This window comes from Buteo buteo, chromosome 3, assembly GCF_964188355.1.
Source record: "Buteo buteo chromosome 3, bButBut1.hap1.1, whole genome shotgun sequence".
Taxonomy (NCBI): Eukaryota; Metazoa; Chordata; class Aves; order Accipitriformes; family Accipitridae; genus Buteo; species Buteo buteo.
The window spans coordinates 69,319,330-69,346,157 of NC_134173.1; the positions used below are offsets into that span (position 1 = coordinate 69,319,330).

The 26,828-nt window shown below is 36.6% G+C and overlaps 1 protein-coding gene across 7 annotated transcripts in view; it reads left to right on the forward strand.

Annotated features, from left to right (window-relative positions):
• The first annotated feature begins 6,036 nt into the window (after positions 1-6,036).
• The window catches only part of EFR3A (EFR3 homolog A), an 88,059-nt gene continuing 67,267 nt past the window's right edge, over positions 6,037-26,828 (forward strand). For 2 of the 7 annotated variants that reach the window (XM_075023968.1, XM_075023973.1), the window contains exons 1-4: positions 6,067-6,131; positions 8,563-8,636; positions 11,226-11,279; positions 16,982-17,071. In XM_075023968.1, coding sequence (XP_074880069.1) covers positions 17,059-17,071 — 13 coding nt within the window. In that variant the 5' untranslated portion in view covers positions 6,067-6,131; positions 8,563-8,636; positions 11,226-11,279; positions 16,982-17,058. Of the gene's footprint in view, positions 6,132-7,091; positions 7,194-8,562; positions 8,637-11,225; positions 11,280-16,981; positions 17,072-26,828 lie in introns of those variants that run through there. The other 5 variants (XM_075023974.1, XM_075023969.1, XM_075023971.1 and 2 more) reach the window with 5 other exon arrangements.

Genomic DNA, 26,828 nt, shown 5'->3' on the forward strand with positions numbered 1-26,828 from the left:
AGGTCACTAACTCAGTTCGCTTTTGCCTAACCTTTTACGGATTTTCATAAAACCCCCAGAACCGTTTTACCTGTGAGACTTCTATTTGTGTCTATCTGTGGCTGAAATTGGCCTGTTGGTTCCCAAGTTATTACGGACTGACCAGTGTGACTGCAAAAGCCCTAGAAACCAAGGAAAAAGAAACAAAAATAAATTGCATGGAACATAATGTGCATTATTTGTTATCAGTACTTTAAATGACAGACTAAATATTCTTTGCAGCAAAACTGGAGCACATTCATTCTTTTCTAGAGGGTTTTAATCAATTCTCAAAAAAAAATCTAGCTGAGACTGAAAATGGAAGAGAGTAATTAGATTCTATTTTTGGATGTTATGGTAATCAAAAATTTTGACATTACTCTCTTATTGTTTAGCAGAGGAAAGAGAACACTTCAAGTGAAGATAAACAGAACATGCTGAGGTACCTTAGCAGCTCAGTGGAATGGATTGGGAACTTGGCTAATACATAATGTCACTGATTTGGAGTATGGAAAATCTGTGGCATGACCAGTTGGGAACCTTACACATAGCCAGCTCTCTTTACAGATAACACTTCAGGAAATCTGAGTTTCACAAACAGCATTGGAGGCATCACATTGTCACCCATTCTGTACTGATGTAAGATCTGTACTTCATTCCCCTTCTGCCCCCAGTTTGACAAGTGAGTGAAATTTTAATAACACAGACCTCATTTAAATATGGTATTATAAACTCATTTACTTTATAGAAACACTACAAATCTTAAAAATAAAATCTATCAAAATTGCTCCAATCTGCTAGAAGAATTATAACTGTAGACATTCCTTATGCCAGAAGAAAGGATGAAAAGTATATAATCCAATAAAATAAGACTGTCTCTTTCTCTGAATAAACTTGTTGTAAAGTCTCTTTGGCTTTAGGACAATTAATGACTTAAAACCCAAGCATCTGTGAATAATTTATATTATAAACTATTATTTGTCTTCAAATACATACATGTATGTGTGTGTAGAAATATATCATACGAGAACTTTTCTTACACATGAGGATTCTGTAATATTGATACCTTTAATTTGCATATGGATTTTATTCTCCAAGTATATATGGCCATAGTTTTGAAAAGTACTTGGGGATTTTGGATGCAGTTTTAAGATTCTTGCTCTGAGACATCTGGAAGACACTAACGTTTCTGACAGTGGCTGCTCAGCACTTTCTGAGAATTTCTAAAAAAATGTAATCACTCCAATCTATTTTTGCTGTCCCCCTGACAGCTGTCTTCCTAGTGAGCATAGCTGTCACTGAGAACTCGCGCTTGAGAAGAGACTGGGGGAAAATATCTACCAGGAACTACTGGATGGTTTGAGGGGCTGCATTGGCATGAGCTCTCTTCTCTCCTTTCAGGGCTGGTTAATATTGTCAGTTTGCATCCACTATGCCTCCTGCCAAAATGAACAATGATAGAGTAAATGTCTTAACACAGGCCCTGAGGATCTGATCTCTGCAGTCTAACTGCACTAGGTACAAACATCTTCTATCATCAACTATGTCTGGATGGTCATAAAATATTGTAATTACCACCCATCTATAGAATCAACCATAAAAACAAGACGTTGGAAAAATACCACACCAAATAAGTATTAACAAAATGATTATTTATTGGCAACTGATTATATAGATAAAACATATTTAAATGAAATGCCTGTGAATGGTTTTCTTTACCAGTGGCTGAGCAAGCCATGGAGTCATTGCTATGAAAACTACTGTTTTCTCACTCTTGAAAGCTAAAATTAATTGCTATAGTGGATTTTTACAATGCAGTGGTGAGCAGCTGTAAATCACTCACTAGTCCAGCCTTTACTCATTTCTGTTGATGAGTGCTGTACATTTCCTTATCTATCTTTCTCTATCTACAATGTTTTAAACTTAACTGTATCTTTCCTACATAGGTATAAAAGTAACATTAACTTTCTGCCATTCCTGCATTATACTGTTGTTGGGGTACACTAATTCCTTTGGGATTTTTTACTTTTTTTTTTTTCTTTTTCTTTAAAACTCCTTGAAAAGAACTCATACTATACTCTTAGACCATCTAAGGCTAACTAATCATTCCTGTTACCCTTTTGAACCTCCACTAGCATTTCAAGCTAAGGTACTTTTTGCTGTTTGCTGCAGACAGTGAACCTTTGATTGCACTTTTATGTGAATTAGTAATCCAATTAGAAAACATAGAACTGCTACTGCCAAATTACTAATGCAATTCACATTTCATTATTGGCCACAGAACAGCACGTTTCTGTCTCACGCCTTAGATATTTCTAGAGTGAAAGCTCTAAAAGCTGTGCCTATGTTATGATTATCACTTAAAAAAATGTAAAGGAAGGTCACACGGGACACAGATTTTGTGCATGTGTGGATCAACACAGGTATGAACTATTGCTCCAGAAGATTTAGGAGATGTTCAAGCAAAACTGGCCAGTCTACTTAGATGGGCTTGGGATGAGGGGAAGTAAAACCAGACAGTTTGACTGCAAATTAGCCATGCAGCAATTTTGTATGTGTGTAATTAAACTTCTTCTTAATCTTACTGGGTAGTTTGATTGTCACCCTAGATGTGGTCAAAGGATCAGGTCCATCCTTCATTTACAGTAAATGAAAAATTGGTGTTCAACAGAAAGACAGCTGGATACTTTTCTGATGTCCTCACTAAAATGAAAAATTCTTGTACTCTACAACAGAATTTCTCACCCATTACATAACACATAAGGAAGCTCAAAGAGATCAACACATACATAATTCATAGACTACATCTGTTTGCTCTGGTTTGAAATTGAATTAGGAAAACAGTTGTTTTAAACAACAGCACTACAATTATGCTAAGGGCTTTACTGATTTTTATTGAATATTAGATACCACATGGTTTATGTAATAATGTCATACAAGAGGCCCCTAACAGCTCTCTTCAAACAAACCTCAATCCCCAAACTGTATTTAATCTATGATTTGAGCTTTGTTAAGTCTATTCCATATTCACATACATTTGTAAGACAATAAAAATGGAGGAAAACATTTAAAAAACCCTCAGAGAATGACAGGGATTCATCAGACACAGGAGCTGTAATGTTGGACAACTGAAACTTTGGTCTTAAACTGTTCTAGTGCTTCTTAAACCAAAAGAAAAATAGAGTAATCAGGACGTGTTATTCACAGTGTTACATTTAAATCTGTGAGTAGTGGCTGAATGAACACCAACCTGGCTTGCTGCTTGTCTCATTCAGACAACTAGTACGAACTAGTGACTGCACTATTTGCCAGCATTTTCCTAAAACCATATGGCACGACAAGCACGCTGGAGCCCGCGCTCCCTTATGCTCAGCTAATAGAAAAAGAGACAAATAGCTTGAATGAAACACTTCAATAAAGAGAGCAGACCGTCTTTAGCTGATTGTCAGAAGAATGATCTTTGAACTTGAATCTGCATCTGACACGATGAGCTGAGACCATGAAAATTCATTTGTATTTTTGGCTGATAAAAAATTTAAAACTTTCTTTTCATTTCAGAGAAGAACTATCAGCTATACTTAAAGGACAAAGGACAAATGTAGCTATACAGAATTTCTCAGTGCTGATCATTGTTGGCTGAAACATTAATAAAGTGCACTCTAATCCCAACAGGTTATGCTTTATAGGCAGTGACTCAATATGCGTATCTATGGAAGGCAGGCTGTTCACTTTTTGTTATCACTTTCATTATGTTTGGCCCCAAAAGTTCAAAAACATAAGCTGTATTTCAGAAATTATATAAACAAATAAGGACTTTAGTTTACTTTTTTAACTCCCTCAGTTGCACCCACATGTGATAGTCTTGCCAATTTTCCCAAATTAACATATGTTTTGGATACTGCTGAAAACTGCAAGACATGGAGACATCTCACTTCCCCACTTTCACATTTTTAGGGATTATCTTCAAAGTAACACGAGTCAGAAACACTGATCCTGCTTATCCTATTGTGAAAGTAAGGAAAATAGATTCAAACAGTGAAGAAGATGAAATGCTAGTTTTCCACCAGACATTACATAAGCAGGCCTGAAGTCAGCAAAATATGTAAACTCTTAATAAGGTTTTAGCTGATAACTAAACGTGGAGAATAACTTGGCCTCATGTGCCTATTTACAAACATATATATATAAATTATACATGCTTCTTTTCCGAGCTAAGTAAAGGTGGCCCGTCCACCTCAGTCAAAACCAGTAATTAATGTCCAATTTGGAGAAATAAATGACACATCATGACTCCCGAGTCCCATATTGTCCCTATGTACTATCATCCATACTCAAAAAAATCCTTCCAATTAATTACCCCACGGGACTAGCTCTAACCCTAAATCATTGTGAAACAGTTAGTTTTGCCCTAGATGATTTAAGATAGAGAAGAAAAATAGAAAAGACCATTTTATTGAAAAGTTCATTAATCAAAACAATTACAAGCACCATACAATTATACATTACGATCTTGCAATAGTTCACGTATGACTCGCAAATATATGCACAATATCTACTGAAGTAAATAATGCCTGATTTGATAAATGACGCACAACATTTTTTTGTCAGGAACTAAAGTCCTAAGTCAGTTAGTACTTTGTAATTGCCTTGATAGCATTTTCCATGTGCTCCCAAAGGAAATCCCTTAGATTTAATAATAGTGGAGTTCATCAGTTTTTTTATTTGATCCTTAAGATGCTGATATTTTTTTTACTTTCTCTGACGCTGCATCTGCCAGTGACGTTGTTTTACTCTCCTGTCCATGTTATAATATCTACGACTAAGACTTGTTCTCCCTTAACAAATACCAAATCTGGGTTTATATAATTCATTTTGTTTGTCTTTTAGCAATGGCTCTTGAAATACCATCCAATCTTTCTTTCTGGCCTCCCCTGCCAACGTTTCATGTAGTGGATTATGTCTCTTTGTCCTGGCATCTTGCACCTTCACAGTTGGACTGGCACTTCTTCCTTCATGAAGCAACTATGTACAACAAAAACCAAACTTTTCAGATTTCCCCTTGCCCGTCTAGAATATCAGGCATCGAATACATCAGATTTTGAAGCTGGTAGTATTATTTCAAGGGGAAGGGATTAAGAGCTTATGCTGCCTTAGATCAGTAGCTGTTTCACATGATTTCCATTTGGGTTATTCGTCACCATCTGCGTAGAAGCATTTGCACACTAGTCTCAGTTGAGCCACCAAGCACAGCTCGTCCGGCCTGGCCCCTTCCTTCAGTCCCTGGGTAACTGGAGCCGAGCACAACAGCAGCTCCCGCCTGCTGTCCGGTTCTGACTAAAAGCAGAAACAGCCAGGCCAAGGATCTTCCACCAACACTGTTTTGGGGCCCCACTTTGACTTCGCAACGTTTAAAGAAAGAAACGCCTTCTCCCCCTCGGGCACGCTACTCTCCTTCACAGAGGGCACCGCCTTTCCTCACACACACCACCCCTCAGGGCCGCCACCCCGAAGGTTTTAGGGGCAGCACAGCCGAACCTCCCTCCGGCAGAGCCTCCCCATCAAGGCTTCAGCTCATCCGGGCAAATCAGAGCAGGTGCACGGGCCTCCCGGACCGCCGTCGCCGAGAGACCGCCGTCGCCGAGAGGCCACCGCCATCGCGGCCGCCCGCGGGTCCCTCACGACCGCCCCGAGGCGGAGGGGCGCCGGGCACGTGACCCCGCGAGAGCGGGAAGGCGCCCGCCAGGCGGGGGCGGGGCTCGGGGGCGGGGCAGGGCGAGCCGCCCCGCCCCCGCCGCCGCCGGGGGGTGGGAGTCTGCGCCGCAAAGGATGCTGGGAGTTGTGTCCGCCCGCCGAGCCCTTCGCCCTCCCCGGCGGCGCTCCGCCCTGCCCAGGCGGCCCCTTGCCCCCCGGGCCGCCGCGCCGTGTCACGGGAGCTCCTTCTGCCGCCGTGGGCCCTCGTCGTGGCTCGTGTGTGGGGAGGGATGGGCGGAGAAAGGACGCGGCGCCGCTCCTCGCAGAACTACAGCTCCCGGCGTGCGTCGCGCCCCGGGCAACTTAAAGGGGGGTTGGGGGGAAGATGGCGGCCGCTAAAGCGAGTCGGAGAGGTGGCTGAGGTGAGTCTGGGGCAGGCAGGGAGCCCTCCCTTTGCTTGTCTTCACCTTCGCAGCCGTCTCCTTTCCCCGTCCTTCCGCTCCCTTCCCCGCTCTCCGCGTTTGGGGGCGAGGAGGACGCGCCAGATGGGCGGGCGCTGAGGGGGGAGCGGGCGGGCAGCGGGAGGCTCGGGCCGACCCGCCGCGGCGGGACCCCCTCAGGGCGGCGGGGGCGGCAGGCGGAGGCCGGCAGGAGAAGAAGCCGGAGGCCCATCGCCTCGCAACCCGGCGCCCCGCACGCTGTCAGCGGGGCAGCCGGCTGGAGGTGCCTCTGTGGGCGCTGCTGAGGGCTGCTCCCCGCGGGCGGGCTGTCCGTCCGTCCGTCCGTCCGGGCGGGCTGCTCACCGCAAAAGCTGTCCCGAGCGGGGATCCCCCCCTTGCCTTTCCCAGGAGGGGGCTTGAGGTCCTGCCACCGTTGAGGGGTGCCGGCGGGACGCTCCTCCGGAGGTGGAGGCCTTCCGTGAGGCAGTCATAAATCAAAACCTCGCTGTCAGTCGTGTCTGACGGGGTCAGACGTCCCCGTGGCATCAGTCTGAAAACAGCGAAGCAGTGGAGGACTGCGGCTTTGGGATTTCCCTAAGCTGGTTTGCCTCAAATGGACCATAACGCAGCGAGGTATTGCTAAGCATTAAGCGAACACAATGCAAACTTACAAAAGGACTACACTGCGAGCTTTCTTGAATAGCTTCATCTTTTACTTTAAAGTTAATTGTGCAGCAGGAGCCATACTTTAGGTAATTGAGGTGGAGGTTCACAAATCCTGTTACTGAGAACTAATTATAGTACAACTTCTTTTTCGTTAAGCTGAATACATCTAGGGAGGTATCCCGTGGTACTTTGAGCTGAGATACTAGGAAGAAAAAAGATCCTGGCGTCGATTGAGATCTCTGTGCTCTGTTGGAGAACTTGTGGAAGAGCCTGTAACTTAGAACCAGAGATTTAATTCCTATATCAAAATCAAGTTTATTAGCCCAAGTGTTAAACTTTGTAAAGCTACATCAGATGTTTGCTGTGCAAATCGAGTAGGTAAGCTAAAATCGAAGTAACAGCCAAGGCTTTGGGAAGATATAGGTAATCTTCCACTTCCTGAAGCCTTTGTAACACATTCAAAATAATTTGAAATGTTTTCTTGGGTAACTTTAGTATTCAGGGCATCTTGCTGGAAGACTCGGTATATGGATGCTCTTGAACATGTGCTAAAATTTCCCTGAGAAATTGGTGGTTTGGGGCTGAAATCTTGGTTGTAATGCCCTGATATGTGTAAAGGCTTATGCATAAGTTTTATTTAAGCCTTTTAATATTTGTCTAAAAAAAATGCTGCTAGAATGGGATTTATTTCTGATTCAGGGGAAAAAAAATCACAAAAATGAGTATTAGAATATAATTTGTAAACAAACAACTTTTAAATTTAAATATTTAAGTTTGGCATCGTGTTATGAAAATGTTTGCAGTTAATGATGAACGTTAACTTCTCTCTACTTCTGATCCAAACTTGTTCAGGAGAAAAGAATAAACAGATTTTATATTACATGCAAGTGGAAGGAGACATTAGAAAACTAATCAGACTTGGCAGCTGAACTTAAAGTATAATGAAAAGGGATTACACTTCTAATCATGAAATCTAAATTGTCAGATGTACAGGTTAGAAACAGCTTTGGTTGATATTAGTGGCTTTTAACTGCCCAACCTAATTGCAGTGAAGTAATTCTTGTAAAATTACTGTGTGATTTTAAAAAAAAAAAATTGAAGATTTTATTTTTTTCTTTTTAATACATAAAGTTTTCTGTAGTTGGAATAGAGCAAAAAGTATCTATCTGGATTTTTAACCCACCATTGGCCACATATATATCTAGGCATAGGAAAGTTGCTTTTAATTTTGCCAATGAAATGGATATTGGGTTAAACTAGCCTTTGAGATTGTAGGAAGGGTTGCTAAGGAACACTTATTTAATGTGCAGATTTTTTCTTGTCCTAAAACCATCTGCTCAGGACTGAATTCTCTAAGGTGAGGCAGGACAAATGTCCTTTTAGATGTGCCTGTTTACATGAACTCTTGGGTGAGAGAACAGGGTAGCCACATTAATATAGCCAGGCTTATGTGTGGCATTGCTTCTCTACCTGAGAAAGCTAATTCAAAATAAAATCAGGTACTTTCACAGAATTGCACTGTGTTATGTAAATCCATCTTGTATTGCATTTTTTGATTCTGGAAATTGTAGTTGGAGACTAACTGTCTATATTTAGGAGTGAGCCTGTGACTTATTAATCTTGCATTGCATTAGCCATTTGCCTACTTTCAAAACGAAAGGCATTGATTAATTTTTCAAATAGGATATATGAGTGGGGAACCAAGTGATGTAAAAAATTAATGTGCAGTGTGTTTTTAATTTTTCAGCTCTTGCCTGGCTGGCTGGGTTGCCTGGATTGTCTTAAACCTGTACTCTTCTTTGGCTTAGTTTGGAGGAATGGGTAGGTGCCCAGCTGGCAATTTCATTTTCCATACTCAAAATCAAGTTAATAATTTATAGTGTTGCATAATAGGATAACATAAAGATGGACTTATTAAAAGAAAATACAAGACCTCAGTTATGCTGACTTTCTGTTTCTTTACCTGTAGCACAAGGATATATACACTTTTCCATTTTAGATCTTTTGCAGAAATCTGTTGGTTTAGAGCAGACAGGAAAAAGATATCTACTCTTCTGTTTGGCTTTCAGTCCCATTTATAGAATCTTGTGATAATAAGAAATAGTTTCTGCTTATAAACTATCCATTAATTTCAGATCCCAGGTTATTTAAAGTAATGACAAAAAAGTCACACGTAAGCATATAACTGGAGGAAGATGATCAGAACCAATAACTAGAACAAAGTATATTTTTATTCCTGTATAGTGCTGCTTGAATCTGATAGAACAATAAATTGATCTTGGATTTCCTTATCCTAGCCAAATTGTGTAGAATCTCCTTAAAATTAAACTGAATTTTTTTGTTAAGAAAAAGGACCCTTATGTGTCATACAAGTGCTGATCTGCCTTTTCAGGTGCATACACTAGCATTGTCCTTTGCTTATACCTGTGTTTAGAATTACTGTTATATCCTTAGGAAAACAAAATTACTTTCAGTCCTCCACAGAAAAGTAGGCATGACTCTTACTTACCTCTTCAATATCCAGGAGTCAGTTGCTTTGGTGCAGGAGACATTGTACAGATACATAACATCCTTAACTTGCTTCTGGTGATCTGCCAAATATCTCAGAATGACAAGGAATATGTTAAATAGTAACTATTGGACTATTTACGAAAACTAAATTATATCTCATGGTTTGCCATGTCTCTTTTTTTAACTGTACCCAAGTTCTACTTCATCAAATTCTGGATTTTTTTTTTTCCCCCTCTTGATATGTAAAATTTAATTCAGTGACAAACAGCAGAGCAGACTCATGGTGGGAAGTTTCTTAGTTTAGTTTACTTCTGCTTTACCGTAACAGCATCTGTGGACTAAACTTTACCCTAGGCCTAATGAGCCAGTGATTGAACCTTTATGAAGTAGAAATTGTGTAGTTTGTTCTGCATATAGAAGCCAGGCCACCTTCATATTGAATTTTTGGTCCTGTTACAGGTCATAAAATGATTAGAAATCCAGTGAACTACTTAAAAACAAACCCAAGAATCTTCACTTTGAACACCTTAGTTGCTTATACAACTTTTCTAGTAATTTCTGCATTAATATCTTGTAAAGTTAGTTGATTTTGCTAGCAGCAACAGTGATAATGTTCTAATAAAATTTATTGATTTCCTGATTGCTAGTGTTGGTCAGTAAAACACTCTGAGTCTCTGGCACTTGACTCTCTTGAACCTCTCATCAGGCTCTTTTTATGTTCTAATATGTCAGTAAATCTGTCTTCTGTAATCTCTCAGCTAAATTCTTAACTACGCTCCGAATTAGATATTTCACTTTTCCATGTGTCTGTTGAACATCGCAATCCACAGCACATGGTTCCTTTTATAAAATTATGCTGCTTCTAACCCTGTCCTTGGAGAGGGACATAGAGCTTTCTGATAGGATAGGGTATTTTAAATAAATTACTTTGAAGCACTGTTTTTAATCACGGTTGCCTATTAGCAAATTGGAACCTTTGACTGAAATACGTACACAATGAGAATAAAGTTTATTTTTAGCAACTATGAACATATTTTGTGACCAAATAAAATATTTATTCTCACATTATTGCTGTCTGGAATTATAGGGTTTTGGTGTACATATATAAACAACTATTATCTGATTTTTTTTAAATTTTTTTATTTTATCATTGAAAACAGTAACACTCAATCTCTTTAACTGAGATTTTTTTCGTATTAGTGAAAAGGTACGTTTGCAGGGAGTTTGCATTTGGCAGTTAATAAAATCCCAATGTGCTGGTTTAGTATAGAAAAATCTTCAGATGATTTGCATTTTAATACTAATTAATTAGATGGTAGATTAGGCTATTTTTATCCCAGAATAGGTTGTTGTAACTTCAGTTGAGTTCATTGTATGAAAATACCTAATTGCATCAAAAATCCTTTGAGTAGCTATTGTTTGTAGTAGTTTGCTCTCTGATCTAAAATCTATATTTTTTGATACTGGGATAAAAATGTCCTAGAAAGTGCCACAGACAGATTTTTCAACATCGTTTTTCTTTTTATAGGACAGAAACCTTTCACGGGCATTTTCACAGAGAAGGGCTGTGATTTACGTTTGAAGTAGAAGTATCATGTAGGGCTATACGCCATTTAGCATTGTAAACAGTGGCAGTTTGAAAGGTCATACTAATAAAGACAGAGAAAAATGTTTACTCGGGCATCAAATGCAAGAACAGAATGACTAAATTTCAAGAACTGGAAAAACCTACATATAGTCTGGTCAGATAAAACGATATCTGGGTTTCTGTGGTAACAGCCTCTGTTATTGGAGCTGACGAATGTGACTTTGGCTCATTCTGCATAAGTTTCTATGTATATTTGGACATAAATTGCCTAAAACTATTGTCTTGACTTAATTTTTTTGTTTTCTTTATAGCTTACTGTATTTTTGCAAAATAGAAGACAGATTCCTGATTAACAATGCCTGGCAGTAAGTATTGTTATCTTAAGTACGTTAAGATGGTATGTAGGGGTGTTTACTATTACAGTATTTTCTTTGGAGGTTAAAAATTCTACCAAAATTAAAATGGAAAAAAACCCCAGATTATGATACTTGCTGTCATTTTTAAGATACTTAAGATCTCAGTATTATCCAGCCTCTGCCTTTGTAAATCTCTATATATTTTTCAAAGGAACCTAGTATGGGCTCTGCATTTTTCATTTCAGTAAGAAGTTCACAGTTTAACGTTGATAATTTAGTGATTTAAAGTATGTTCTGAAATAGTTGTATTTGGAAAATAAAAAGATTGTCTGATATAGCTGTAATCTTAGCTTTGGAAAATTACAAATACCGTTTATAGAAGATAGAATTACTATTTAGGATATAAAGTGATAAGACTTAAAATTTTTCACATTCAAAGTTAAATGAGATTTTTGAGGCAGATGTTTCCAAGAATCAAATTATTATTTACCTTTCAGAGTAGCAAACTTCTCTAACATAAAGGCTCAAGTTATGAAATGTGTTATAATAATATTAATTCCAACTAAATTTTTTTTTATTTTTCTATTTAGAAAGATCATGCATGGTGTCTAGTAAAATTACTAACATCAGTCTTTGGATAAAGCCATCTGCTTTATCCAGAGGATAAAGAAGTCTTCGTAAAGTTACAGTACCAATCATATTGGGTGCACTTTAATTATAGGTTTGTAATGAATTTCACAAATATTTAATTTCACGAGGAAATGTTTGAGTGGTTTTTTTTTTTTTTTTTTTTTTTTTTTTGGTGACTTAAGATTTGTAATAAGCTGTGACTACCGGGTACTTAAAAACGTCTTACAGTAATTCTGTGTTGTGTTGTTTGAACCACTGTTGTGTGAAATACCTTACTGTAAGTATTTGGGTGTTTTCTGCTTTTGTGGTAAATAGTTGAAATTATTCCCCTATATAGACATGAGTTTTTGTAACAAAATGGTGGCAAATATATATATGTATTATGTTTACATTAGAAGCAGCTGGCATAAATTGTTCCAGCTGCACTATGGTTCAACTTTTGTAATACAGTGAACTGCTGCTGTGTTTCAATTGCAGTGTTTTGTACTATTAAGGCCTGTATCATGATGCTCACTTTTGCTGTGGTGGAACGTGTGGGTTTTTTAAACAATTAAACTGGAAAAGTAAGATTTTTTTTCTTTTCGAAACCAAGTATGCTTATATTCAGAGTCATTATTAACACTATTTACCCTAATGCATGTAGAGTCTGCATTACTACAGAGTCAGATGGAACTTAAAGGAGACCAAAACAATGATTGCAGTATTTATCTGTAGTGAGACATTCAGAACTATGCAGACATTTATTTCTCTTCTGTGTATATTAATGAGTTTAAGTGTATGGGTGAAAAGAAGGTAACCTAGCATATGTGTGTGTATTGCAATTCTTAGAAAATAACAGTACTGTCTTAATATTTTTCTTCCAAAAATTGTGGTGATGAAGAAGTATGATTAGATTTTAATGCAAGCAAGCATCACATGGTGGCTAGTTGTGCTTTTTATCAACGTGCACGGAGATAGCCTTCAAGACTTCAACTTTGTTGCGTGTGAAAGGGAAAGCTTCTGCCTGCTAATTTAAGATTCTCTAGAGATTCCTCAGGATTCTTTTCAGAGCATATTGACGAAACAGGTTTCTACTATTTAGTATTACTTTGAAATCTTAAAAGTATTTGTCCTTGGAAAAACTCAGCTGTTTGTAAAGGCTGGGGTTTTTTGTTTGGTTGGTTGTTTTGTTTTGTTTTTTTTTACACGGAGTTCTTTCATCCCACACATCAAGAAGTATGTTGAGCACCTTTTGGAATAAAATGTGGAAAAGGCTGTTAGAGTAAATATTTTCCAAAAAACCCCCGATTTCTGTCATGCTAGAACAAGTTCTTTATAAATGAAGTAGAATAATAATATCTGGCATAAAGGAAAATTTGATGGAGTTTTTGGGTCATACTGACCACCTCCCTTTTACAGCGTTGTCCTGCTTGCTTTCTTGAGTCTCTGTATCAGTTTCTGGTAATATTTTTACCCCTTTTTTGCAGTACAGTAGCTACGGAATATCTAGGTCCAAAAGTGGTGGTTTGTAAGGTCAGGAGAGGCCAAGATACTGGTATTATGGAAAGACTAGACAAGGAGACTTAATTAGTCTCTCTGGGGACATTAGCTGTTTCTAGAGACATTTTAGAAATCAGTCTTTAAGTTATTGTACATGAAATGTTCACAGGACAATATACTTTTTGTCTCCCTCAATATTAACTGTCCAAAAAGTAGGCATGTAGTCAGAACTGGGGTGTGGTATTGAGAGGGAGAAAGATGAACACTGGCAGTTAACCAAAGGTAATGTTCTCATTTAACCTCATCTCAGTCATGGGTGCTGGTCTCTGCAGTAGTTGTTCGTTACATGTTGGATTATCAAATTTTCTATTGATGTTGCTGTTCAGTGATCCCATTTAAGAATATGGGGGTATAGCGTTGCATTGAGTCCTTAATGAAATAATGTTAAGGTTTTAGTTTCAATACAGTAATAGCCCATAAACAGAAAATTTTCAGTCTCCTCTCTTAAGATGTAAAAGTGCTTGGTTTTGCCTAGCCATGACATGGCATCTGTATTGACATCTAGTCTGTAGTGGAAGTGTAATGCTGTATAATTGTAGCAGCACTTGTAGCAACCTTGCCAAAGCATGGCTTTTCCCTATGTTCTTTGTAGCTATAACTTTGTATGTAAATCCTCTTGTGCAAATAACATGAGCATCGATGCAAGATTTGCTTACAAACATGGTGTCTTCATCTGAAGCTGAAATTCAAGTTCTGAAATGTTGAGAAAGCAAATGTATTTTCTCACTGCCTTTACAACATGAGTAGATTGATTTAAGCCACAGCTATTTTACTAACCAATTTAGCTATGCCTTATCACAAAGAAACCATGGATTAAAAGATTAATTAGTCCCTTTATTTAAAAACAAAACCAAAGAACTTGTAACCAGATAGCCTTTGCAGTACAGGCAGTATGTGTTTTTCATTTGTCACAAGTTTGGTATCAATTTCCCTATTCAATAATTTGTGCAGATACTTCAAGGAAAAAAGCATAGCTAAATCATATATCAAAACATTTGTTTAAGACTCTCTTCTTTTTGGACATTGTGTTCCAGATATTCACACAATCAGATGCTTGAAACACAGTTTGGTAGATAATGATTTTTTTAAGAAACAGCCAACATACTTACAGGCTGTATTCCCTGACTTCAATTAAATATTTTACTTAAAGGCAGATTTTATACTAAAATGAAATTGCTTGGATTAGAAAAATGATATGTGATACAGGTGAGAACACATGCTGACTATAAGAATGTATTTTACCTGTGGTAGCTATGTGTGTGATTCTTTTTTCTTTCCTTATTCTTTTCTCTTGTTGTTACTTATGCCATTACCATGCTTAATTATATCTCTGCTTTTCAAGGTTTTGTTAATAATGATTGTTACGTTAATCTGATTTTAGCTGCTGATTAGCAGTTCCTTGTATGGCTGACTATAACATGTAAATTAAGAGACCAAATAAATAAGAATAAGGATTTTGACAAATGTAATTTCCCCACATTCTTCCCTTGAATTACTGCTGTGAAATTTAGTAATATGAACATCTCCTATGGTATTCTGTCAAATACTTGCCAGTTAGAAAGAGACCACTCTGATTTAAGAGAGACATGCACCAGTTATGTGGAAGATCTTCCATGATTTGGCCTGTTCTTGGTTACAGTGAAGTGACTGTTCCAGTAACTTCAGAATGCTTCTCCAAGTGCCTTCAATGGGTTGATTGCTTCTCATTAAACTACCTAACATTTTGTTTCCTCAGCTTTCCAAACACCATGTGGCTTTTTGCCAGTTGTCTTTGCAGAGACTGCTAGTCTTCAGTTAGTGTGTACTGGTGGTTTCCCTAGTTTGTGTGAGATGAAAGTGAATAGAACAATTGAATAGTCTTTTTTATTTGTTCTTGGATGTTACTGCTTTCAGTTAAGTTGCTTCCTGTTAAACCGACAAACAAACCGCACCCCTCCCCCCCAAAAAAAAAAAACCCAACCCAAACCCAACAAACTTTAAAAATTATAATTTTCTTTTTGAATAGTGCTTCCTTGCCAAGTGTAGGAAGGAAACCAGCACTTGAAATGGAATTTGAAATGAGTGAATTCTTAACTTTTATTTAATGTTCTTAACTCATTTTAAGAGGCAGATAGTCTCCTCATTGGGTTTCTTCCCTCAAAACAGTTTTGGGAAATTGATTTATCTTTTGCTATTCTAGTTTTTATTCTGTATATAAGTAAGTAATAACAAGATTGTTAATGAGAAGGGAAGATTTCTTTCCCTATGAAATACATTTCTAAAATACCCATGGTAGCTGGAGATGTATTCCTAAATCTGTCTATATAAATATTTCATGGCTTATGGATTCTAGTGTTTTTAGTGAAAATTAAGGCATAGTTCCAATTAATAACTTTCTCTACTCTATCTAATGTACTTTTTTCCTTATCTGGAGTATGTTTCTCATGTACCCTTGATACTTTAAAACCCTAAATGGGACCTTCCACTTAATGAAGCATTTTTCATAATTGCTTTAATTTATTTTATATGCAGTAGAAACTCTATTAGTTTTCTGACAGTATTGTTGACTACTTAGAATACTGTTAAAATAAATACGCCATAATCCTATAAAATTTTCATATTTAGGCTATTACAGAACAGTTACATGGGGGTGTATCTCAAATCATTGTCGTCTGCTTGATTCTAGTACCTTAGCGGATGAGAAACACAAGCAGCCCTGTATCAAGCCCATCTTTCAACTGTGTTTCAGATTATCTGTAACTACTATAATACTATGGTCACAAAATATGTAATGGATTCTTTACATAATAATATACAATAAATGCTTTCAGTTTATAAACAATTCGATACAGATTTTTTTCAGCTGATTTTAGGTGATTGTCTTTTCTACACTGAACAGAAAAAGTAGTAACTTCTCTAAATGTATCCTTTGATTAAGCTAAGAAGAAACCCCAGGAACTTGTAGCTGGAAAACTGTAGCTCTTTATACATCTATTCATTTCATTCATGATACCCTAAGCAACTTTGTGTGCCAACAGGTTGGTTGCTTCCATATTCTTTAACGAATCTGCAGGGATTTCTTTAAGACTTGTTAATTTTGAATAAGTCTTCATTCTGTTCTTTTTTGTTAGCTGTTAATTCTCTCTTCATATGCATCATCCTAACTCCAGTTGGGAAGGTTAATGTTTAGGAGCAATTCCATAGAAAGTGAAAATCACTCATATTAACACATTGCAAATAATGTCTATTAGCATCATTAACATTGTTTCTCCTTTCATTCTTTCCATTTGTTTTGGAACACACTTTGGTATAGCCAAGAAATCAAGAACTTTGTTTCATCCATTCCTTGTCAAAACCTGAAGACTTTATTGCACACATTTATGTGTGGACAATCCAGGCATATAACATAGGAAATCAAATGCTTTAGAGATGAACTTAATTCTGCCCCCATCAAAGCCTTTATGTGCTTTTAAACTACACATGGACAGTTCACCAAATGTTAAAGTGTAGCTTAATAGTTTTTTCAGGTTTTATTAAAATATGGCTGTCGTTGTTATTTACAGAAATCACTTTGCAGCTGGTTTTCCTATCAGTCGATTAACCTTCATGTGCAGCATTGTTTGCTATTGATTTCTCAATCATGGGACGAAAGGGTAAGAAGGCTCATGCTGATTATGCATGCAAGTGCCCTATTTTTTTATGCATGAAAACAAAGAAAAATTGATTTTTGGGAGGGGGATAAGTTTTCTACTCTGTGATTAAATGCATGTCTCTGTGGAAAGACCAGGGTAAACTGCTTTTAAAAATATTTTGGCTTTCCTTTTACATTGTATATGGACTTTCTTTCCCATCATCAACCACTAGGATCCCCAGTGGCTCTCTAGAGAATCAGGCACCTTGTGAATTGATGAAGATGGAAGTTAGCTGTATACATGACTCTTGGCTTTCAAAGAGTGCTATTTCATTTCTAGAAAGTTACATCATTCAAGATTAATTCATGCAGGAATTAGACAGGAATGAGTAGAAAGTTGGGGTAGGTAGATGAATGAGACTCTTCCTCATCTATTAACTTGTAGATTTCAGCTAATGATCATGTTCAAAGGTGACAGTTCCAGATTTTGCTGTTTTGAAGGTGCTTAGCTGAACAGCCAAAGTTCTGCTTGATTCCATATTCTGGAGCTTGTGTCTATGAAAAATACTAGTAAATTCTGTTTGTAGCTGATGTGTTCAAGGGAATGACCTGTAACTTACTGCTAACCAGCTTGCTCAAAGAATACAAGTCTTTTGGTACCCACGTAGAGGTCAGTATGAAATTTTCTAACATAAGGGACATGCCATAATTGTTCACATTTGAAAAGTTAAAACAATTTTAGAATTCTTGTCTTGCACAGGAATATTTAAGAATCTTAAGACTAGCAAGTAATTTGTAAACTAGGAAACTTCTTAATTTGCCTAAGTGCAAAATACAAAACCCAAATTAGTTAAATCTATTTATGGAGTACTTGCGGTTTCCTTGAACAGAAGTTTAAATCAGTAAATGTATTTGTGTAGAGTGAATATTGCAGTAGTCTGACTTGCATTTAATTCAGAGCAAAAAAGATTTCATTGTATCTAAAGAACTGCCTAGCTTTTGATAATTTACATGTGCAAATAACTGAGCCCATGAAATTAACGCTACTGAAGTACTGGTATTTTGAGTTTGAGAACTTTGGCTTCTTTCAAATACTGTTTTTCTAAACTGGAAACATGGCAATAAGAATTAATCTTTTGTAAAGATGTGCAAAATCCCCAACGATTATGTGAGAAATGGTAAATATTTGATTTCAAAATAAATGTATTTTTAGTTTTTTAAATTCAGTGGCTTTTTAAAAAAGATTTATACCATGTAAAGTCTGAGTAGAATTCTAGACCCCAAGATTTTAAAAAATAGTTGGTTCCTGTGTAAGTCAGCTTTCCTTTTCATGTCCAAGTTGATATCTGTTAAAAGTCTCAGTCCTATCACTTGTCAAGAAGAGCAAAATTGTGATTCTAAATTGTACTTGGACACGTTACAGTATTTTGCTGATTAAGGGCTGTACTTTGGCTTGAAATGGGCACCCCGAGTCTTTAATTGTGGCTTGAGAATGCTTATTCATTCCTTAGTAAGAGAATGAGTAAGGAGTTTCAACCTAGCACTTAGCTATATCATTACACTAAATCAGTACTCCTTCCTTTTTTAAAGCTGTTAATATTAAGGAAATATGTGAAGAAAAATCTTCACAGATATTTCGTTGGTACACTTCTGTAGTTCTAACAAGTACAGAATAATTTATGCAATTAAAACAGATTTTTGCATTTTCATTAAACTAGAACGTAACTGTTTAATGATTAGAAAAGGACTTTAAGATGCTGGTACCCTACTTTTGAACTTCACAGTTTCTTTCGTTATTCTGACCTTAGAATCAAGACATTTGCTGAAAGTCAGAAGTGTTCATGGTGTTTTGGTGATCATTTTTGTTCTGAGATGTTAAGTAATCCATATGTGCTACTGCCCTAAGTCTGAGATTTTAAATGTACCATTAATTGTAACTTTACTGTATTTACAATGGGAGCTTGTATAATTTACAATATCTCTGCTAGATGGTTGGCTTTGCTTTAGCCCTTACTGAATAGACTATCAACATACCATGTCCTAATGCTCTGCCTAGAGTTGTGTCCAGACCCATGCTCTTGTCCTGGCTTTCTGTTGATGCCCTTTTCTTCCCCTCCTCTCTCATCCTCAAAATGCACACATACACAAGGGGTGTTGTTTTAAAGGCAATGACTTAATTCACATGAATTCCTGTAGCAAAAGAGAAGGGAGCAGCAAGTGTTCAAACAACAAAATAACTATTCCTTGCTGGGAATGAGGGCTGTGTCCAGTGATCTATGAAGAGATGCAATGGGAAAGGGAGTGTGGAAAATCTAGTTTAGAACTTCTAAAACTCAAACTGGGTGCGGGGGGAGTGGCATGGAGAAAGTCCCTGTCAGCTGTCTGCCTTGCTCTCTGAAGCTGGGACTGGGAAGAAAAGGTATGACCAGCTTGAGCATCTGGGAGGGATTCTGATAGCCTGGGCTTAAGTAGCAGTCACCAAAGCTTACTGAGGCATTTAACCAAGTAAATATATATTTTTACCTGTAGTTGGCCAACCTGCTGACCAGAAGTATGGTTTGAAGGCTCCAGAGGGAGACAGTGGCTGTTTTCAAATAGTTTTGCCCCTGGCACCTCTCAAGAACTGCTTGTTCTCAACCTCTGGAGATAGGCTAAGTGTTGCTGCTTGTCCTGTTAGCTTTCAACCATGCCTTCCGTAGTGTCTTTCCTCTCCTTCAAGCCCAACGTCCATCTCAATCCTGAGGTTGCTGCAGCATGTCTTGTAGAATGGTCTTCGGTGCTAGATGATGCTCCTTACCTGCAACAATGTGGGAACAAGGTGGTAGGGGAGGTGCAGGTGTTGCAGCCCCCGGTGGAGGAGTGTAAAGCAAGTCTGTTGGCCTTTGAGTGCCTACAGTGGTTACAGCATGCTTATCTGTCACCTGGAGCTATCCGCTGCAGCTCTGTAGCGTTCAAGGATGCAGTATTCTGAAAATTGCTCATCTGGGTTAGAGAATAGGTTAGGACCAAGGTGAAGTCAGGCTTTGAACAAGATTGACTGGTACTGGGAGTTTACTTCTATGCCAGGATCGTCACTGTGCCATTTTCCTGTACCCATTGATTTTGGGAGGAGCCAGGCATTTGGACAGGGAGAGACAGATCCAAGTATTCGTGTTAAGTAGTGAGAGTAGAAGTAGGCTGCTGTGATAGTGTCGATCCTTCATACTTTTTTATTCTGCATTAAATAGTAGGTAAAGGATATCCTCCTGGCTCTGTGTGTTACTGGATTAGGCCTTCAAGTACAGTGGATATTTTGTCATTGTTTATTATGAATCTGCTCCATGCTCTACTACTTGCCTGGATGGAGGAATAATGCCAGTTCATGTGCTTTGGAGATTACACAAAGCACTACGAATCTTCTTTTCCCTCCCCTTCTCCTTTAGTCCAGTAGTTTGTTTATGTCCCCATTTTTCACTGATTTATGAAACACCTTGCTATGAAATCAGTATTTATTTAGAAATAGGACCATCATGACACAAAAGCCCTTTTTTTTTTTTTCCTCCTCTAGGTTTATCACCTAGAACTCCTTTCCTGACTGCAAACCCAATATTGAAAGCAGGAATGAAAGTTGGACTTTACCTAATTTTTTACTGTGAACAGGTTATCAGTGCCAGCCATGATGGAGAGGGGTCAAGGAGATTTATGTAGATGTGTCTTTCCAGGTGTCTTCCAAAGTCAGAGTGACAAAATTTTCTTTTTGTATTACTTTAGTGATTAGAAGTAAATGACCTTGTTATGGCCAGCCTAATAGGAAGAGAAGTAAGGACAAGAACCAAGAAGCAAAATTCATAATAAACCATAGAACTTCTTTCACTGGAACTGGATTAAATTTAGATATTCTTAATGCTGTATTAAAAATAGAGAGTGCTCATACTATCTCAGAGTACGAAAGGAGGAGGCGGTGTTGAAGAGAACAGAAATGAGCAAGTAAAACAAAGTTACTGTGTGAAAACAACAAAGGTGGGAGAAAGAAGAGACAGTATGGAAACACGGCAGGCTGTGGAACTTGTGAAAGAGAATGCAACCTGAGAACTTGATGTAATGGAAAACTTCCTTTTAATGGTTTAGAAGTCTTTAAAAGGCACCAGCCCAAAGATAATACCTTCCCTGGGGATTTGTTTAAATTGCTAATGGTTCTGAAAAGAATACTTCATTGAAGAAGCTTAGTGGTAAGCCTTATTTGACTAGGTTGTTTTTGTTTGGGTTTTTTTTTCCCCTCTACTTCCTTCTTGTAGCTTCACATGCAGTCATTTCTTGTTTTCAGAAAAATCTTATATTCAAATTACTTTTGCATGCTTTTCACTGCAGCATGCTGTCCATCTCTTGATGTTGATTCAAGTATAGAAGAACATACCTTGAAGTCATATCGCATCAGAATTAGCTTTATAATTAGCTTTACAGCTCTACTTACTGTAAGAATAAATTCTTGTGAGAAAGTGGTTTTTTTGGTTTTTTTTCATTTGTTTCAAATTATCTGAGCACCAACATATTTTTAAAAATAAATGTAAAATTGCCAAACCTAGGTAGTGGATGGAATTTTCCACATTGGCTGTTACTGAAATTTTGCTGTCATAGCGGTCAGAAGTTGACATAAAGATGAATATTGTGTTCTCAAGACAGAAATTTAATCTGCACATTAGACATTTTCTTTGCTGTGTTTTGGTGGAGAGAGGCTAGAAACCAGCTGTTTAGAAGTCAAATAGCACTAGAGTGGGAGGTAGAGAAGAGGCTTATCTGGGGGATGGGACTTCATGCTGTCTAAATGATGAGTCCTCCGCTCTGGGAGTGTGTTACAGGGACATTGCAATGGCTGATGAGTGTGTCCTTATAGCAGTTGTTATTTTTATAGCAGGTTGAAGAATATTTTTAATTAACTCCCTTATATGGCCAGAATAATTTCCTTGTTCTAAAATATTTGATCTGTTTTTAATAGTGGAAAGAGAATGCCCTTGAAAATAATTTTAGTTCTGAATTAAATGCATCAACTGATATTAACAGTTGAAAACTAACCAGGTATAGTTAGCGTAGTGGTTGAAGTGTTATTTTATGTGCTTTCCTCTGGATATTTGAAACAAATTTCTTTTTGTTTATATTTCTCAGATATAGAAAAATAAATAAAATGAAAGTTTAATGTATAGAAGTGAAGTACTCAATTTTTACGTAGTTATATTTAAGTACATTGAGCAACCAAATGTAATTTCAATATTGCTCAGTTTCTTGATATTAGCAAAACATGCATTTATCTCTAGATTCAAACTTTTATGTTAATTGTACTGGTTTTTTATAGAAAAAGATACTGTGGGGTTGTTGGTTTGATTTTTTTTTTTTTAATGTTGGAAGGTAGACAATAAAGATACGGATGACCACATCCAAGATGGACATAAAAAAATATTCAGTGAGTGAACAGGAAAACTTGGTTCAGATTGTTAATGTTCTGCAAGCAGATGACAACAATATTAGCATTGTGAAATTTTGCAAGAAATTCTAGCATTAGATAAATAATACAATCCATTTGTTTTCTCTTTTGTGGGGTTTTGATAAAGAGGAAAATAATCTGTCAGTTTTAAACTTGATGGGCAGAACTTGGCGATTTATGTTTAAAGCCAGCTTGAAGGTTTTGTCTTTCTGTAGTTTTGTATGAGTAAGATGTAGTAGTGAATATTCAGACAAACTCATTTGAAGTAAAACTTTCTTGTAATGTGTATTTTTCTAATTTACACCGTAGGGTTTCTTTAGTAAAACATATTGTGGTGGCAGTTTCTGTGCAGCTCAGTGTTTTCTCTGAATTTATTTGCAGTAAACACTAGTTTTTTAGCACTAGTCTCTTAAACCTAGAATTGGTATGGAATTGTTATTTAGTGGAAATTATTAGTTGTGATTTTATTAAAAACAATACCTTATAACTTTCAGGGTTATAAAAATACCTATATGAAAATCCTGTTTTTGTGTTACCCAAGTGTATGTAATGTAGGAAGTAAAACGATAAAATGATGAGAAGTAATGGGAAGCCAGAAAGTATCTTCAGAATTGCTTAACTCAAAATTGATTTTCTACCTGATGTATCGTAATGTTTGTGAGTAAGCATGTTAAGGAATTAAATTCTGTAATCCTTGCTGCTTAAATTCTGAGGTATTATTAGAGATAATGTTAATTTCATTAACCTATTAATTTTTAAAGTGCTTCTCTAATCTTGAAGATAAACCCTTCTGTTTAAAAAGCCTTTTTGGTCAGCAGTCTGCCTTAAATAATTTTTCTCTGACCATTTTTCAGCAAGATCGAGGAAATATGTTTTGCTAAAATATTTATCACTCCACAGTGATATGTGGCTGCTGATTGAAAACAGTTTTTTTCTGAAACTATACTGATTTTTTCCTTCTAGTTACAGAAATAATGAACTGCATGTTCTGGGGAAGTTGAAATAATGAAAGTGGCTCTATCTGGTTTAATTTGATGAGCTGTGAATCACACATTGATGATCTATCTTTACTTTTATTCTTTTCTCTTTTCTTGTGCCCGGCCTTGTTAACAGAATTTGATACTGAAGTTTTTCACGTGTTTGGTGGCTTTATGTAGATGTCACAGGGCTAATCAGATAAGCTTACAGTATTGCAGAGCCCTCGTGTGAAGTAACTGCTTCTATGCTAGTGTGAGAGAGCAAATTTCTAGAAAAGGAGAGAGTACACAGGGAGTGAAATCACATCCAGGATGAGGCAGTATGTTCAAGTTCCAACTGTTGAGCAAGAAAAAGCCTATGATTATAATTCTGCTTTTGAACCAAGACCATGTATGTGTTTGGGTAGGTGAAATTATCATTTTCTGATAAGATAGACTGTTTCTTCTTACTGCTATTCTGTAGAATAAATGTGTTTAAAAAGAAGTACCTGTACAGCTGGGAAATATGTACAGTCTTAACACGTAAAATGCAGATTACAGGATTCCTTTAGCAGAAGAGAACATGCATGTTTAAACTTGGAAAATCCCACTATTGCAGAAGTAAATAATAAGTATTACTTAAACCTTTTACATTGACTATCATGTAACAGTGTGAACTTCTCTGTAGATATCACTTTAACCTTCATATTTAGTTGTATAAAATGACGTAAAGATGTCTTCAACAGGGAGACTATTAAAATGCAAATTTTGCTTGACACTGAAAGGGAATTGTCATAGGATTTTTTCAGCGATAAACCTGCATATAATGGAATGCGTTCTTTTTACTTGGCTTAGTGACTGTGTTCTGTAGACCTACAAAACAGCTTATTTGTGTGAAATGAATCTGTTTATTTGGATCAACGTTTATCCGGGTTAAATTTCTATCCAAGAAGTAGAGAATCTGTTTTCAATTGCTAAGCTTCTCTCCATCTTTGAAAACACTCGTCTTTTCTGGTCTACATAGTGAAATGTTCCTAGATTTTACTTTATTTTTTTAAGTTCAGTGTATTTTTAATGAACATTGTTAAGACTTGATTTTTGTGGTTTTTTTTATGGTCATGCTTCTTTTTTTAAACCTATTTCTAGTTTTTTATTAATCTTTCCTGGTTATATCAAAACACTGAGCAATGATAAATAATTTTCTCACAAAGTGTGTCTCATGACTGTTGTTTTGGTTTTTGCTTTTGGTTTTCTTTTTTCCTGTGTTCTTTGGAGAGCCTAGCACTTAATTTTTTTTCTGATGGTGTTCAGCTTAAATTTCTTTACTCAAAATATCTTTGAAGGCTGAAAGCTTTCATAGATAAGCTTTCTAATACTTGAATGTTCTATTTAATTTAGAAAATTCTTTTAATGACATTACCATTCATATTAATTTTAGTTTTATATTTTGATGATAGGTGGCTTTTTATGTAAACTATGCTATAATTAAATATATAGCAATGTAAATATACTACTGAAAATCCAAGATGTGGAGAAGAGAAAGTTTTCAAGTCTTATGTAATATACTTCTTGTTAGACCTTTTTTATGTCAAAATTCACTGTATGCCATAAATTTAAAGAGCAGTATTTGAACACTATTGAGTTACCATTAACTGAAACCATTTGGTAAGGCTGTCAGAATGGGTTGGTACTGTTATCTGATATTCATCCTTCTCAAAGGAGTGACTGTATCCAGGTTTTATGTGCAATTTATGTAATTACCACAGTTCTAAAACATCATTTGAAGACTTAAACTGTGCTTCTTTGCAAGGATTTTCTCTCCTGTCACTTAAAGAGGGAGAAACTAACCTAGCAGAATTTTTAATTGCCTCTGTCTTGCATGCAATATTTTACATTATTTTCCGTCCTTACTATGTTGTAGATAGCTACAGCAAAATATTTTACTACAGTTGTAAGAATATTTTGTTATAGTTAGGAGTAATCAAACATACTGTTTACTCTGGCCTGATGTTAGTGGTCCATAAGGTAGAAAATCAAGTAGGAAAACACAAATACAAAGAGTGTTGAGCCAGGTGCAGAGCTGCATACCTAACTAAAGAAATGTTTAACAGTATTAGGTAGATTTTAACAATATTCAGTGGATTTTGATGGTGTTACTTGGATTTCCAAATACTGAGTGATATACTAGACACTAATGAGGTACTGTTTTCTTATGATTGTATTTACTTTTAAAATGTAACTCAACATTGCTTTCAATAGAATCTAGTTGTCAACTATGAATTATTTCTGGTTTAAGTCAAGTAGGTTTTTAACCTCTCTTGATACTTACGTTTTCCAGTAGCATATGAAATAGCTTTGATTTTAGCTACTTAACACCTGCAGCTTTTATGTAAATGCAGATTTTTACATTGATTAGATTGTTAGATTGGTTTACATTCTGTGAGTAGGAGATGTCAACAGGAGTCATACGAAAAACTTAACAGTAGTCACAAAGTACTGTTTCACACAAAAAATCTTAATATTCCAGCTGTTTATTCTTGCATGTTTTTTTGTTTTCATAATTAAGTATTGAAGTTGTAAGTCTGTGTTCATCCTCCTGGTGATGTATGACTCTATAATTAATGAATTGAATTAAAAGACCACTGAGGAGAACTTTAAAGTGTGCTTTTAAAATCATAGCTCTCTCTTTAATAATTGTTTCTGATTAAATAAATTGCAAGAATTAAGTTGAAGGACTATGAGCACAATTCAGTTTTTTGTCCAAAAGACAAGTAGTATCAGAAAACAGGTGGAATAGAGGGACAATATCTACTTATGCAGAGTCTTGTAATAAAAACAAGTACAGCAAGGGAAGTCTTTGTCATGAATCTTCCAGATGTTCTGATAAATATGGTTATAAACAACTAAGGTTACTTGGATATCATAAGTAAAGAAATACAAATACTCATGTATTTGTCTAATGCTTCTTCACATACTGAAAAATTTGCAGATAAATTATAATCATCAAAGTTACTGCCGACGTATCCTTTATTCTTTTCCCTATTTTGACTTTCAGTAAAAGCTTTTGCTGCTTTAACTGTTTTTAGCAAAGTGTTTTATGATTTTTTGGAGTGCATATATTGATACCTTCAATAAGGTATTTGTAAGACATTTAGCTACTCTGAATGCTCTAGGTACTGAGATTTGAAAGACCAGACAGCCATGGATCTGTGTGCATACTTGCTATAGTATTATTCAGTACATTATTTCCAATTTAGTGACTCTTATGCCACTAATGCTGCTGCTTTATGTTAATCTGAGACCTGACCAGTGAGTTAATTGATAAGTCCACTAAAACATTTAAAACCTGATTTGTCAAAACATTTAAA